Source organism: Syngnathoides biaculeatus, chromosome 16 (assembly GCF_019802595.1).
Source record: "Syngnathoides biaculeatus isolate LvHL_M chromosome 16, ASM1980259v1, whole genome shotgun sequence".
Taxonomy (NCBI): domain Eukaryota; kingdom Metazoa; phylum Chordata; class Actinopteri; order Syngnathiformes; family Syngnathidae; genus Syngnathoides; species Syngnathoides biaculeatus.
This window is the reverse complement of record NC_084655.1, coordinates 3,871,287-3,887,844: the sequence shown is the minus strand read 5'-3', so window position 1 is coordinate 3,887,844 and position 16,558 is coordinate 3,871,287. Positions and strand designations below refer to the sequence as shown.

Here is a 16,558-nt window from a genome sequence, read left to right as displayed (position 1 = left end):
CAAAACACATCAGCAAAAGAACACCATGTCTACAGTGTAACATTTTGGTGGCCGTTATCACATTTGGGGCTATTTTGCTTGAGTTGGAAGTGGAGAGATATGTGAATAGTTCCAAATACCACTCAGTGTTAAGACAAAAGATTCAAGTTTTCTAGAAGGAAGCAAAGCATTTCAAAAAACGGCTGAACTAGATTTTTGCTTAATCAGAGACACTACAAATAGAATTGGTGGCTGGTTTGTTTCTTAACATGAGATGGTGGTCACAGTTATGCAAAACATCTCAGTTTCTCTGCAACCATATAGCACCAAAACAATACTATATTAGACATGACCATGGCCTTAGAAGGGTTTCAGTGAATAACAGCGCATTCATTTAAAAAGTAATAATAAATCCATGAATAAGCAAATCAATGAGTAGACTTAAAAAGAACCAATACTGTTACATTTTGGTAGCTGTTGGTAGTCTGTTTCTGCTGGTTGGTGGTCTCATATGTGTTAAGCACTGTTCACCTCTGATCATGAATTTTTACATTTCTTCATATAATCAGCATGTGGCAACATAGCGGAGTTGTTGCTTTACAAGTCTACCTCACAGTTGAGAGGTCCAATCTTGGCTAGGGCTCTGTTTGTGGTGTGTACATTTTTCATGGTGCTCACGTGGGCTTTTTTCCAGTCACTCCTTCCTCCCACATTCTAAAAACATGCAAAAGTCAGCCCGGAGAGGCTGCAGCTCACCCAGAGATCCAAATGATGACAATGATAAAGAAAATGGATGGATGATCAACATCTCTGCTCCTCTCGTGGCTTTGCTCAGCCTCTTGTTCAAGAGACATAAATCATTACAATTAGGTTTGTCCAAAGCAGATGGACGTAAAATTGTACTGATCACATTTAAAGTATCGATTTATGACATGTACAAAGAGGACATGTGGGGAGATTTTTTTTTTTTTTTGCGTCACCTGTTCAGATTGCTTTGATATGCCCCCCCCCTCCAAAAAAGACAAAACAACTTTTTGTGTTTGATTAACAATTGCAAGCTTTTTAAAGATTCATTTTCCCAAAACGTTTCCACTGTGTTTCCACATGTGTCACTTTGGCTGTGTAACTCTCGACTGCCATTTTGAGCTGTGCCCCTCTCTTAATGGGCTAGTCAGGACGTCCACAGTCATTCCAAATATTTTTCAGCACACGTGATTTGGCAGTACATCAGCATGGAGAACACCAGGGCCAAGATCTGATGAGAGGGACAGTATAGTCATAAAAATGTGATCAAGGGTTTAGTTCAAAATCTTCATATCATGCTTGAAGGCATAAAAATATTCACTGAATATAATGTAGTATTACATGTACATAAATGAGGTATAATAAAGTAATACTACCATTCTTAATTACTAGTACCATCAGGGTAACATTACCGTACAATATTATAATAATAATACTATAATAATACTAAACTCTTCAGCTATATTTTGTGAATGATTATGTGAAATTTGATCAAAGGTGCAAATGTATTGTAATTAGAAACGTGTCTCTAATACATAGCAACAGATCCAGTGTTTTGAATGAGAGAAATGTTATCCAGTTCACTGTTCACTGATGAGGAAAACCATGTTAAAGACAACTACCTGCACAACACCGATGCAAACGCCAAACACAAGAACTGATGGAATGTTATCCAGAAGCCATTGTCTGGCCTTTTGGTAACAGGGCTGCAGAAAAGACACAAGGAGAGGGGAGAATATACATATCTGTAGATGTAAAAATGTTGTTTGTTGAACTGCTGAATATGTGAGTTGTAAGTTATTTACTGTATTTGTGTCATTATGTGTGGCAAGTCATCATAAACATTACAATAAGTGTATGTGTGTACATTTATGATAAAATGGTCACCCTTAATTTTATGTAACTTAGTTATTTGAGCTCCAATTTGTTCGACCTGCAGTTTTTTTTTCATCTTTAATAATTTCGCTCGTGTTCGAATGTTTTCAGGAAACTGCATGACTATATCGGTATTGCTCAAGACTCATCACTATTATCATTATTAGGGCCCGACTGAGATGGGTTTTTTTTTTTATTAGGCTGGTATCATTTCTACGGTGCCCTTAAAGAGACACGTAACATTGACATTGTAACAAGAAAATTCCTCTTTGTAATGAGTAACTTTCTCATTGATCGATGACACTGTCAGGTACAGTATATTCCTTGTTTTGTGGAAAAAGACAAAATCCTCTTTTGTTGCCGTTCTCTCAGCTGACGTGCTCGAAAGCAAGTTATATATAAACTACTTCTCGACACTTTCTCATTATAATGAGAAAGTCACTCATTACAATGAGAAATAAGTTTCACCCCCTCCCCCATGCCCCTTCATGGGCTCTATGTTTCTGATATTCGGCAGAGTAAAATTCTTATGATTAATTAAAAAAGTAAATATATAAGTAACTAAGCTTACAAAAACCCTTTTGCTATTTGTTTGAATGTCATTATTTTTTTAAAGCTATGATCCAAACCATTTTTTGTTTCAAAAAAAAGCTAATTTTCACCTAAGCCTATAGTAGATACAAAGCTCCTCCAAAATCTTGCTGTATTTGTCAGTATCTTTTTTTTTTATATTTAGTGGATGCCAGCTTAATTTCCCATGCTGGCATGGTGGTGCACGACAGATGATGGCACAGAAATTATACATATCATTGAAAATTTAGCATTAATGTGCAAAAAGAAAAAATAATGCTTTTTTTTTTTTTTTTTTTTTAATTTTGGGGTAGTTAGCTTTATGTCATTTTGTTGTGGACTTAAAAAAGGGCTAACACTGCCCAATTTAATTGAATGGACGATTAATCACTCTGGCCCTAATGGTTAACTGTTTAACTGTGTATCTATTGTTACACTAAAATGATCTAGAAATAGCTTTCAAAGGCCAAAGGGGTTTATTTATCATCCGGTTAAAAAAACTTAATTAACACAAATGTATGAAGTATCCGTGGGGGGGGGGGGGGGGGGGCAGCTAAAAAATAACCTTTACTCATTTACTGAACAGCAAATTAGGAAACAAGCCTATTATTTTTTATTTTTCTGCTACAAACAGGAACACACTAATCAAGAAGCGTTCCTTCTTTACACTACAGACATGCAGAATGACTTCACTGCTCCACAAGAACATTGGACAGAAAATTACATCACTGTACAAGGCAAATGTTCGCTCCCTTAGTCTATCCATCCATTTTCTGAGTCGCTCATCCTCACAAGGGCCGCGGGTGTGCTGGAGCTTATTCCAGCTATCTTTGGGCACTAGTTCCCAGCCAATGTAGAATGTTAGTTCATAGAAATGAAGAAAAAATCGTTCTCACAATGACATCTAAGTGCAATTTAGTGTCTTGCCTCCAAATGACGCCAATGCTAATATTTGTGTGTGTGTGTGTGTTTTTTTTTTTTTTTTAAATGTTGAAGGAGAATGTCAAGACAAACTTCTATAAAACACATCTGGGTGGTATTACAAAACAATGCAAGCTGTTTTAGACCTCTTGGAGAATTACTGCAGTTCACAACAATCATGTATGCAATATGTTTTTAATCTGTCCCACATGGGATGAGTGTATCCTTTCACAGAAAAAAAAATCCACTATAACACATAGCATGTCTGCTTGATACATAGGAGCTATTTTTGCTATGGTTTACATATACTTTTGCATATATTTATTCGAGCAAAGTTTGCCTATACATAATGCATAGTAGATTAATATTTAGAATTCATGTAACGTAGACATAGATTCTGCTCAGTCTCATTGCCTAGTTTTGTACTGTACACATTTTCGGAGTTGGATTTTTTTTAATTTTTGTGATGCTACAGTATGCATTGTTTCTTTCAAGTGAACAAATGGAAAGTTGGCTTTTTGATTGTTTGAATACAAATAGTTGGGGCTCAGGTGTTCCTGGCCACCCGTGAAATTGTCTGTTGAGAAATCCTTTCTGGGAGTCACTGATGGTGTAGTGCTACCCACCACTCACTTTGGTGTGCGCAGAGTGGGACCAATTCCCGCTCAGTGACGGTGTTGATATGTTCCCTGTGACTGACTGGTGACCAGGTGAATGTGCTCCTATGACCCTTGTGAGGATAAGTAGCTTGGAAAATGGATCGATGGTAGAGCTGTTCTAAATTTTTGCAGCTTTAGATGCAACACTGAAGTTCAAACACCCCGCGCAAAGTTACTCGCGCCCATGATTTGGAAATTCGGCTGGGTGAAGGTCCACTATACTGAAATAACAGGAGGAGTACCACTCTTAGACTACACAGAGGTAGAGCAGAGCTGCAGTGTTAGCACAAATTAGCAGGAGCAAAGCAAAGCAAATTTATTTGTATAGCGCATTTCATACATGAGGTAACTCAATGTGCTTTACATGATTGAAGGGATTTGAAAACAGAGATAAAACATTTAACATGGGATAAAAACAATAATGACAAAATATTAAAGAAAAGACAATTAAACCACATACAGTGCAAGTAATATGATCAAAAAGTGGATATATTCTAAAAAGCATGAGAAAAAAGAAGAGTTTCCAGCCTGGATTTCAAAACATTCACACTTGGGGCTGACCTCACCTATGTTGGCAACTTATTCCATTTGTGTGCAGCATAATCGCTAAATGCTGCTTCACCATGTTTGCGTTGGACTCTGCGCTCGATTATTTGACATGAGTCAGTCGATCTCAGTGCTCTACTATGTCTGTATTCCGTAAGCATTTGTTTCATGTATTCAGGCGCTAAATCATTGAGTGATTTATAGACCAGTAGCAGGAGCGTGTAGAGATCGACCCGTTCTGGTGCTGAGGCCTTGACTGTTTTGCCTTGCATGTGAAATGTGCATTTTGCATGGAGCACCTTTTTTTTTTCTCCTGAAAACTAATCAATATTTCAAAATACAGTATTAATGTTATCTAGTGGTGGAATGGTGGTATTACTCGTTAGAGTGTGAGCCCCACAGTTCTGAGGACCGGGTTTCGAATCCCGGCCCCGCCTGTGTGGAGTTTGCATGTTCTCCCCGTGCCTGTGTGGGTTTTTTTTTTTTATGGGCACTTATGTTTCTTCCCATGTCTCAAAACATGCATTTATTTGAGACTCTAAATTGCCCCCCTGGTGTGATCGTGAGTGTGACTGTTGTTTGTCTCCGTGTGCCCTGGGATTGGCTGGGAATCAATTGAGGGTGTACCTAGCCTCCTGCCTGAATTTGGCTCTGATAGGCTCCAGCACATCTGCGACCCTTGTGAGGATAAGCGGCTCAGAAAATGGATGGATGGATGGGTGGATATCTTATTTAGCGTAGCGCCTTTCATGAAACCTATTCCTAATGAAATCGGGGATTTCTAAATGTCTTGGTGGTTACTGTCAAATTGTCATGTTCGTCCTACAGTGGCCTCAAAATTTACATGTACAGTACAAGCAGTTTTATTAACTATGTTGACCTTTAGAGTCTGATCGAGCGACAAACAAAAGAATAATTAAAAAATAGGAAAAGCTATTGATTTTATTGTTATAAGAATAGGCCTATTGGGACGAGAAGTTTATTGTATCAAACCTCTTCACAGACCAACAGTTGACAAAGATCGGCAACATCCTTTTGTACTCATTCAATTATTGTGTCCACCTATTCTCATCAACATTCTACCTTGTGTCAACAAATCAGCTTCCTTAAGCCACTTGCGCTGTAACTCTTTGTATTTAGTTCCCTGGTTTCTTGGACTTCTTGCTGGTTCTTTGTTTTGTATTAATGTTTTTGATCAGTTATTTCACAAGTCGAGTTTTGTTTCCAGTTTTAGGTTCACTCAAGTCTTTCATTGTAACTTTGTGCTTAGATTTTGGAGTATGTAGTCCTGTATTTAGATTTTTCCAGAATCCTTGTTTTCCTTTGTTTTTTGAATCAAATACTTTTTATACTCTTGTACGATGTTGCCTGCCTGCTTCCCTGCACTTTGGTTCTCCATGTTTTGCCTTGCGTTCCTTGCCTTCAAAACATATGACCTCTCCATGGCAATGTATGCGAGAATTCATTCACCACTGTGAATAACATGTTTTCAGACCATGTCACAGGAGTGCTGGGTGTGCGCAAAGTACATGTTGTCTGAGTTGTTTTCACGTTAGCCAGCCCAAGCCTGCTCAAGCGTCCTCGTTGGTCCCGCCTGCCAGGCCCCCTCCTCCCCGCCGTATGGTGGACGGGAGTCCTGTTTTCACAGTACGCTGGCTCCTGTCGTCGCGCTGTCGAGGGAGGGGGATGCAGTACCTGGTGGACTGGGAGGTCTACGGTCCCGAGGAGCGGTCGTGGGTTCCTTCCCGATTCGTGGTCGACCCCTCGCTCATTAGTGTCATGATCCTGCCGCTTCAACACGAGCTGTGCGGCTGCGCTGATTGGGAGGCACACACCTGTGCCTCATGCGGCCTGATCATCCCCCGTATATATAGGACCCGGTGACGACTGGTCCTCCGCCAGTTTGTTGAGCTTTATGTCCCGTTCCAGCACTCTCGTATTCCTGACTGAACCTGTGTGTACCGACCTCCGTCCGTTCTCTGACCAACCTTGTAAGCCTGACTCCTTGACACTTCTGCCTGCGCTGATTGTTTCCCTGTGTACCGACTCCTGCCTGTCCGCTCATCTGCTCTCTTCGCCCGACGCCCCAACAACCGCTGCTGCACCGGACTGCCTGCTCGATCCCCGACCTCTGCATGCAATAAACGTGTCTCTTCTTGAACTACCTTGCGTCTTCCGAGTTCCTGCATTTGGGTCCTACCTCTCGTTCCGATGGGTCGTGACAGAACGAACTGGCCATCACAGGACCCAGCAGGAAAGACCCGGCGTCGCCGGGACCGACGCAAGGTAGACCGTTTGCCGGAGGACCAAGCCTGTCCAATCCAGGTAGGCTCCCTGACGTCCTCCACTTCCATGTCTTACGCTCCGCCAGCGAGGTATGAATATGTCCCGAACACGACCCATCTGGCTCCTCATATTCTTCTGGACTCTGACTTTTCGGAATATGAGGAGGACCGTGATTTGTATGACCGGCTGGCGGAGTACGACTCCGATTATTCTGACTATGAATCTGCTCGTCCGATCTTTCATCCCAGTCAGTTTGTTTCACCTCCCCGCGTTTCCAGCACCCGAACGTCTTCACCCGGTAGTTTTAAGTACACCAATCCGTATGAGGGAACTCGCTTAGCCATCTACCCGGGACCTCCGCGTGGCGGCCAGAGGAGACGCCCCGGCCGGGCGCTCCCTGGTGTCTCTCGCTGCGCGACAACGAAGACACCGTCCTCCCACTCCTCGCCGGCAACGGTGAGACCCGCAGACCCGCACCTGGTGGCGAAGCTTCCAGCCCAGAGGGAGGAGGAGTCGCCAAATCCCGAGGCGTTCTACCGTGAAATGCGGGCAGAGATAGAGCGGCAGAGCGCCGAATTGGCGGCTCTCACGGCCCAGGTCCGGCAAGGATTGGCGATCCAGCCGAGCTTCGCTGACGTCGCAACGGCGACGGACTCACTGGTGACTCAGGTTCACGTTGCCGTGGAAACCGACCCGCCCCCTTGCCAAGTGCACGCCACAGTGGGAACAGACTCGCCACCTCGCCAAGTGCACGTAGCTGTGGAGACTGACCTGCCTCCTCGCCATTCCCACGTCGAGGTTTTGGCGGTTCCAAGCAGAGCTCACGCGGCAGTTGGAACTGACCCGCTCCCGAGACACGCCCACGTGTCAGTTTCGACTGACTCCCCGCCTACTCAGGTTCACGTTGCCCTGGAAACGGATTCGCCACCGCGCCCACATTGCTGTTTCAACGGATGCACTGCAAGCTCAGGTGGCAGTGGGGACCGACCCGATGCCGCCCCACGCTGCTGTCCAGGAGGTGGCGACGTCTCCACAGCCGCTTCTCGTCCGTGCTCTGGAGTGGCAGTGGCGACCGGCCCGCGGACGCTCCACACTCCTGCTCTGTCGGCGACCGGCCCGCGGCCGCTCCCCGTTCCTGCTCTGTCGGCGACCGGCCCGCGGCCGCTCCCCGTTCCTGCTCTGTCGGCGACGGGCACGCCCTCACGTTCCTATCCAGGAGGTGGCGACAGTTCCCCAGCCGCCTCACGCTCCCGTCCAGGAGGAGGTGGAGTTGGTGATGCTGCTGCCGCCTTCTCACGTTCCTGTCCAGGAGGCGGCGACGGGGCTGCTGCCTTCTCACGTTCCTGTCCAGGACGCGGCGACGGGGTCGCTGCCTTCTCACGTTCCTGTCCAGGAGGGGGCGGTACTGGCGCCGCCTTCTCAAGTTGCTGTCCAAGAGGGGGCGATACTGGCGCCGCCTTCTCAAGTTGCTGTCCAGGAGGGGGCGGTACGGGCGCCGCCTTCTCAAGTTGCTGTCCAGGAGGGGGCGGTACTGGCGCCGCCTTCTCAAGCTGCTGTCCAGGAGGGGGCGGTACTGGCGCGGCCTTCTCAAGCTGCTGTCCAGGAGGGGGCGGTACTGGCGCCGCCTTCTCAAGCTGCTGTCCAGGAGGGGGCGGTACTGGCGCCGCCTTCTCAAGCTGCTGTCCAGGAGGGGGCGGTACGGGCGCCGCCTTCTCACGTTGCTGTCCAGGAGGGGGCGGTACTGGCGCCGCCTTCTCAAGCTGCTGTCCAGGAGGGGGCGGTACTGGCGCCGCCTTCTCAAGCTGCTGTCCAGGAGGGAGCGGTACGGGCGCCGCCTTCTCAAGCTGCTGTCCAGGAGGGGGCGGTACGGGCGCCGCCTTCTCAAGTTGCTGTCCAGGAGGGGGCGGTACGGGGGCCGCCTTCTCAAGTTGCTGTCCAGGAGGGGGCGGTACGGGCGCCGCCTTCTCAAGTTGCTGTCCAGGAGGGGGCGGTACGGGCGCCGCCTTCTCACGTTGCTGTCCAGGAGGGGGCGGTACGGGCGCCGCCGCCTTCTCACGTCCCTGTCCAGCAGGCGCTGGGGAGTTCTGTGGAGCCACCCAGGAGCTGGAGAGACTTCGGGGTGGCGGTCATGGCTCTGGTCCTGCTCTCCATCATCTTCTTCGCTCCTGAGTTCGCCCAGCCACTTCAGGACCTGGCCTCGTTGGCGACCAATCCCTGGTCGTCTTGCAACGACGGCGTGGGAGGTTCTCCTCCGGAGCAGTGGCCTGCCTCGTTCTGGTTCCTGCTTCGCAGTTTTGTTCCTCACAGAGGTCGTCCGCCCGAATCGCCCCGTGGGGACCCTGGTGCTTGGCGTCTGGGTCGTCCTCCTGACCTGTCCGCCCGGACGCCTCGTGTTTGGTGGCCTGGATGGCCACCAGTCTGGGGTTCAGGGGGGGCTTTGTTTGCAATTACAGAGGTCAAACGTTTCCTGTTGTTGTTCACCAGGTTTGCACATACTGCAGGAGGGATTTTGGCCCACTATTCCACACAGATCTTCTCGAGATCAGACAGGTTTCTGGGCTGTTGCTGAGAAACACAGAGTTTCAGCTAACTCCAAAGATTTTCTATTGGATTTAGGCCTGGAGACTGGCTAGGCCAGGTGTTTTTGGGATGGAACTCATCATTTGTCTTCCTCCAAACACGGTTAGTGGAATTATGACCCAAGAGTTCAATTTTGGTCTCATCTGACCACAAAACCTTCTCCCATAACTCCTCTGTATGATCCTGATTGTCATTGGCAAAGTTAAGACAGGCCTTGACATGTGCTGGTTTTTGCAGGGGAACCTTCCGTTCCATGCATGATTTCAAACCATGAAATCTTTGTGTATTATCAACAGTCACCTTGGAAACGGTGGGGGCAGCTTTTTTCAGGTCATTGACCAAGTTCTGTCGTGTAGTCCTGGGCTGATTCCTCACCTTTCTAAGGATCATTGAGACCTCACCAGGTGATATCTTGCACGGGGCTCCACTCCGATTGAGATTGACCGCCATGTTTAGCTTCTTCCATTTTGTAATGATTGCTCCAACAGTGGACCTTTTTTCACCAAGCTGCTTGGCAATTTCTCCGTAGCCCTTTCCAGCCGTGTTGAGTTGTACAATCTTGTCTCTGGTGTCTTTGGACAGCTCTTTGGTCTTGGCCATGTTACAAGTTTGAGTCTTACTGAATGTATGGGGTGGACAGGTGTCTTCATGCAGCTAATGACCTCACACAGGTGCATCTGATTAAGGATACTACATGGAATGGTGGTGGACTTTTAAAGGCGGACTAACAGGTCTTTGAGGGCCAGAATTTAAGCTGATAGACAGGTGCGTTCTGGTCTTTTGCCAAATCGTTGTACTGCTACAGTGAAGGAAATAAGTATTTGAACACACTGCTATATTGCAAGTTCTTCCACGTAGAAATCATGGAGGGGTCTGAAATTTTCGTCGCAGGTGCATGTCCACTGTGAGAGAGATCATTTAAAAAGAAAATCGATCAGTCACAATGTATGATTGTTTTAACAATTTATTTGTGTGATCCAGCTGCAAATAAGCATTTGAACACCTGAGAAAACCAATGTTATTTGGTACAGTAGCCTTTGTTTGCAGTTACAGAGGTCATACGTTTCCTGTTGTTGTTCACCAGGTTTGCACATACTGCAGGAGGGATTTTGGCCCACTCCTCCACACAGATCTTCTCTAGATCAGATAGGTTTCTGGGCTGTCGCTGAGAAACACAGAGTTTCAGCTCCCTCCAAAGATTTTCTATTGGATTTAGGTCTGGAGACTAGCTCGGCCACGCCACAACCTTGATATGCTTCTTACAAAGCGGCTCCTTGGTTTTCCTGCCCGTGTGCTTTGGGTCATTGTCATGTTGAAAGACCCAGCCACGACCCATCTTCAATGCTTTGACTGACGGAAAGAGGTTGTTCCCCAAAATCTCACAATACATGGCTGTGGTCATCCTTTCCTTAATACAGTGCAGTCGTCTTGTCCCATGTGAAGAAAAACACCCCCAAAGCATGATGCTACACCCCCCCCCCCCATGCTTCACAGTAGGGATGGTGTTCTTGGGATCAAACTCATCATTCGTCTTCCTCCAAACACGGTTAGTGGAATTATGACCAAAAAGTTCAACTCCTCTGCATCATCTAAATGGTCATTGGCAAACGTAAGATAGGCCTTGACATGTGCTGGATTAAGCAAGGGAATCTTCTGTGCCATGCATGATTTCAAACCATGACTCTTACTGATTCTATGGGGTGGACAGGTGTCTTTATGCAGGTAATGATCTAACGAAACATGACGGTAATTCTCAATTGGAGTGGAGCCCCATGCAAGATATAACCTCGTGGGGTCTCAATGATCCTTAGAAAGGTGAGGAATCAGCTCAGGACTACACGACAGGACTTGGTCAATGACCTGAAAAGTTTCCAAGGTGACTCATGTTTTGGACTCATGCTTGACACAGAACGTTCCCCTGCTTAAACCAGCACGTCAAGGCCCATTTTAAGTTTGCCAATGACCATTTTGATAATACAGAGGAGTCATGGGAGAAGGTTTTGTGGTCAGATGAGACCAAAAATGAACTTTTTGGTCATAATTCCACTAACCGTGTTTGGAGGAAGACAAATGATGAGTTCCATCCCCAAAACACCTGGCCTTGCCAGTCTCCAGAACTAAATCCAATAAAAGATCTTTGGAGGGAGGTGAAACTCGGTGTTTCTCAGCGACAGCCCAGAAACCTGTCTGATCAAGGGAAGATTTATGTGGAGGAGTGGGCCAAAATCCCTCCTGCAATATGTGCAAACCTGGTGAACAACTACAGGAAACGTTTGACCTCTGTAATTGCAGACAAATGTGACTGTACCAAATAACATTCGTTTCCTCAGGTGTTCAAATACTTATTTGCAGCTGTATCACACATATAAATTGTTAAAAAAATCATACATTGTGACTGATCGATTTTCTTTTTAATGATCTCTCTCACAGTGGACATGCACCTGTGATGAAAATTTCAGACCCCTCCATGATTTCTAAGTGGAAGAACTTGCAATATTGCAGGGTGGTCAAATACTTATTTCCTTCACTGTCGATACTTTTCATTGACGTCACGCCGACCACGTGTTTGTTTTGGATGACAAGATCGTGTCTACATATCATGGCTAGGAAGCCAAAACTGTATATTGTAATGTTTTGGCTACAGTTTTCCTTTGATCTTTTATCTAAAAACTCCTTTGACAAACTAACACTGTAACCAGAAGTGATTGAGGCACTTGTGCTGGCGTGAGGAATAAAGAAAGAAGAAGAAAGAAAGAAGCCACGTGTGAAACTCGAGCGCATTGTGTCAATGTGAGCGGGGAGCGACGAGACAGGACGATAAGGAAGTGAGCTCGAGAGGTTGGCAGGGGAAAAAGCGAAATAAATATCAGGCACGTTATAAAGTACAGTTGGACTCATGCCTACGTTATTCAATAACATGACAGCAAGTGGGGGTGTCAGAGTGATGGTAATATAACTACGGACTCACGGGGGCACACGTGGGGGGGTCAAACGAGGACGACGACGAATTGACCACAACGGAGGCGTACGTTCCGTGTTCAAAGCCCGAGGATGGACTGGGACTCATCCAATTTACCAGATGCGTGGTGGAGATTCAAGCAACATGCCGAACTCATGTTCAATGGATCGCTTAAAAACACAGCTGAAGAGGAAAAGTGCAGTTCCTCCTACTGTGGATCGGTGATAAAGGACGGGATGTCAGCAATATGTGGACACTGACCGTAAATGAAGATAAGTTGCTAAAAACTTATGAAAATGTTTCTGATTACCTCACTATGAAAGCAAACCCCACATGTACTGTATTTGCTAGATATAAGTTTCACGAGAAGGCGCAAGGTAACTATGAGTCATTTGAGCACTTTGTGACAGAACTCAAGCTGTTGGTTAAAGACTGTAATTACACAAACAGCGATGAGATGGTAAGAGAACGCATACTTTTCGCTACCAACTCACCGAGTGTGCGCGAAAAGTTACTCAGAAAGGGGCCGCCGCTCACGCTCGAAAAAGTTATTGGTGTAGCCCGCTCCCACAAGTTATCAAAAGCAAATCTAAAGGCTATGGCTAGCGACAGCCACGAGGTTCACACTATCCACCGCAAACCTGGAAAGCTAAGTTTCACTGTGGGTGCTAGTTGGCCTAGCCCAAAGTCCTCCGTAAAGATATGCAACAAGTGTGGAGGATACCACAGTAAATTATTATATTATATATATATATATATATATATATATATATATATTATATTCCTCCAGAATGCCCAGCAAAAGTTAAACAATGCCTAAAGTGTCAGATCCCTTTTTCTGTCTGTTCTTACACCCATAAGCCACACAATGAAATACCATGATGAAAAGGTCGTAAGACGCTTATAAGCAAGCCAATATTCACAAAAAGATCACTAAAAAACAGGAGTTGTATTGTAGTTTTGCCGTCCAATGGGTGTAAACAAAAGTCATGTGACTCCTGACGTCACGTGAAAAGTATATATTAAGAAATTGTAAATCATTTGGAAAATATAACAAATGTTAATTCAAAACTATCTTTTCTGCAGTTTAATTTCTTTTATATATCTTTGAAAGAAAGACAACAAAGTGAAGGTAAAAAGCATTCAGATATTGACATACTGTACATCCAAAAAGTACAGGGCCCTTTTACCACTAAAGCAACAGTGCAATAGAATAAATGTATGGAGGTTGACTAACTTGTTGTGGTCCTATAAATATGTACATTTTACCTCCCTTTGTGCTGTTAATGTACAAACCCCCGTATTTAAGGATTAAGCATAGCTCTAATATGCGAAGATCAGGCTTGTCATTTCAAAACCACATCCCCCAGTGCACCCAAATGGAGATTATCATGCATGAAACTAACCTCACTCCATCCGTCAGTACATTGGTCAATCCCAACGGAACAGCAGGACGATGGCAGTGTTCCATTGACGACTTCATACCAGTCGGTTTTATTGGTAACACCGCAACATTTGAACTGGGAGACAAGTGTGAGAAAAATCAAATACCATGACTCATGTGTACTGCATAGAGTGGTAACTTGAAGTTTGAATGCTCCAAAATGTTTTGGACCAAGTTTGTTCAGAACTTTTATGGACAGAATTTTTAGGTGCAGCCAAGACATAGAGGGTGTCTGGTTTAATGGCCTGAGCATTGCATTACTGCTCTTTGCTGATGATATGGTTCTGTTGGCTTCATCAAGCCCTGATCTCCAACGCCCACTGGAGCAGTTTGCCACTGAGTGTGAAGCGGCCGGGATGTAAATCAGCACCTCCAGATCTGAGACCATGGTCCTCAGCCGGAAAACGGGTTGTGAGCCCTCTCCAGTGAATTGTTCCGGGCACATCTCCCCGGAAGGAGAACCCGGGGACAACCCAGGATACGCTGGAGAGACTATGTTTCTTGGCTGGCCTGGGAATGCCTCAGGATCCCTCCGGAAGAGAATTTGAATTGTCATTATATTATTATTCTTAGCTTATTGGTGGTATTCCTTAGATAACTCTGTCTGTTAATGTCTATAATTTGAGTGTGTTCTGAACAGTGTTTTGTTTTTAAGTGATTGGTGTTAGAAAGGTTGACTTGACTTTAATGTGTAAATTTGACCTAAGTTTGCAATCTGGAATGAATTGTTAAAAATATATTTGATTTCAATGGTAAATTTTGTTTTGAAAGATAACTTAGTCATAACTCAACCAGAATTACACAAAAGATTTTGCTCAAACTTTGAGATACCACTGACCCAAAATTTTTTTGCAAGAATTACTACAACTTCTAAAACCTACATAATTACCCAGATGAATTTACATGCATTAAACCTACGGCTGTTGAGTTATTTATCAAATTTCACGATAATTTCGCACCATCTCAGCATAATCATTATGAGCTGTTTAGTGTGAAGGGTGTTGACAGTGTACCAATATATTTCTTAAAATTAATGTTTAAAATTAAACTTTTTTGAGAAAACATTGTCTTGTTTTACATCATGGCTTATGAATGGTTAAAAATGCATCATCATCCATCCATTTTCTTTTGTTTATCCGAGGTCAGGTCACGGGAGTAGTAGCTCAAGCATGGAAGCCCAGAACTCCCTCTCCACAGCTACTGCCTCCAGTTCTTCCGAGGAAATCCCGAGGCATTCCCAAGCAAGCAGAGAGACGTAGTCGCTCCAGCGCCTCCTGGGGCATTCCTGGGGTCTCCTCCCTGTGGGACATGGTTGGAACACCTCTCCGGGGAGGCCTCCAGGAGGCACTCTAATCAGATGCCCATGTCTCCTCATCTGGCTCCTATCAATGCAAAGGGGGAGCGGATTGACTCTGAGCCCCTCCCGGATGACCCAGGTTCTCACCCTGTCTCTAAAGGAGAGTACCTTGCGGAGAAAACTCAGATCGGCCGCTTATATCAGGGATCTTGTTCTTTCGGTCACGAACCACAGCTCGTGACCATAGGAAAGGGTGGGAACGTAGATTGACAGGTAAATAGAGACCTTCACCTTTCAGCTTAGGTACTTCTTCACCATCCAAGTCTGCATTACTGCAGACGCTGCACCGATCCGCCTGTCAATCTCCAGTTTCGTTCTTCTCTCACACATGAACAAGACCCTCCTTCTTAAAAAGGGGGACCACCACCCCAGTCTGCAAATCCATTGGCACTGTCCTCGATGTCCATGCGATGTTACAGAGGTATGTCAAATAGGACAACCCTAAAACATCTAGAATCCTTGGAAACTCTGGGTGAATCTCATCCATCCCTGGGACCTTGCCACCAAGGAGCTATTTAACCATCTAGGTGACCTCAAGCCTCAGAGACCCCAGGCTCTGCTTCCTCATGGGAAGGCGTGTTGGTGAAATTGAGGATGTATTCTCCCCACTGACAAACAATATACTGAGTCGAGGTCAGCAGCACCCCATTCCCACTATCAACAGTGTTGATGGACCAGTGCTTCCCCCTCCTGTGACGTTGGATTGTGGACCAGAATTTCATTGAAGGGGTCCATAAGTAATTCTCCACGCCCTCACTGAACTCCTCCCACGGCCGAGGTTAGCCTCAGCGACACCCGAAGCTGCATTCTACTTCGCCAGCCGGTACCCTTCAGCTACCTCATAAGTCCCACAGGCCAAAAAGGTCTGATAGCACTCTTTCTTCAGCTTTACGGCATCTCTCACCACTGTGGTCCATCAACGGATTCGGGGATTTCTGGCATGAGATGCACTGGCTACCCTACGGACAGGGCCACTTTGTCAAGAAAGGTACAAAAGATGGTCCACTCAGACTCAATGTCCCACACCTCCCAAGAGATTATGGGTGAAGTTCTGCCAGAGGTGGTAGTTGAAATTGCTTCTGACAGGGTATTCTACTAGACCTTCCAGCAGACTCTCACAATACGTTTTTGGCTACCAGGTCGGCCCAGCATCTTCTCCCCGCCACCCGAGCCATCTCACCACCACATGGTGATCAGTAAACTGCTCCGCAAGTCTGATGACACGACCACAAAGGCCATCATGGAACGCTGACCTAGGGTGTCCTGGTGCCAAGTGGCCATATGGATATCCTTATGCTTTAACGTGGTGTTTGTTACATAGAATCCTTGATGAGCACAGAAGTCTAGTATCAGGACAC

The 16,558-nt window shown here is 45.6% G+C and overlaps 1 protein-coding gene across 2 annotated transcripts in view; it reads right to left on the bottom strand.

The window, feature by feature from the left end:
• Positions 1 to 35: 35 nt before the first annotated feature.
• tspan4b (tetraspanin 4b) overlaps positions 36 to 16,558 on the bottom strand; it is a 49,283-nt gene continuing 32,760 nt past the window's right edge. The window contains exons 6-8 of one of the 2 annotated variants that reach the window (XM_061845700.1): positions 13,806 to 13,919; positions 1,626 to 1,709; positions 36 to 1,234 (exon numbers count right to left, since the gene is read on the bottom strand). In XM_061845700.1, coding sequence (XP_061701684.1) covers positions 1,166 to 1,234; positions 1,626 to 1,709; positions 13,806 to 13,919 — 267 coding nt within the window. In that variant the 3' untranslated portion in view covers positions 36 to 1,165. The remainder of the gene's footprint in view (positions 1,235 to 1,625; positions 1,710 to 13,805; positions 13,920 to 16,558) is intronic. The other variant, XM_061845699.1, reaches the window with a different exon arrangement.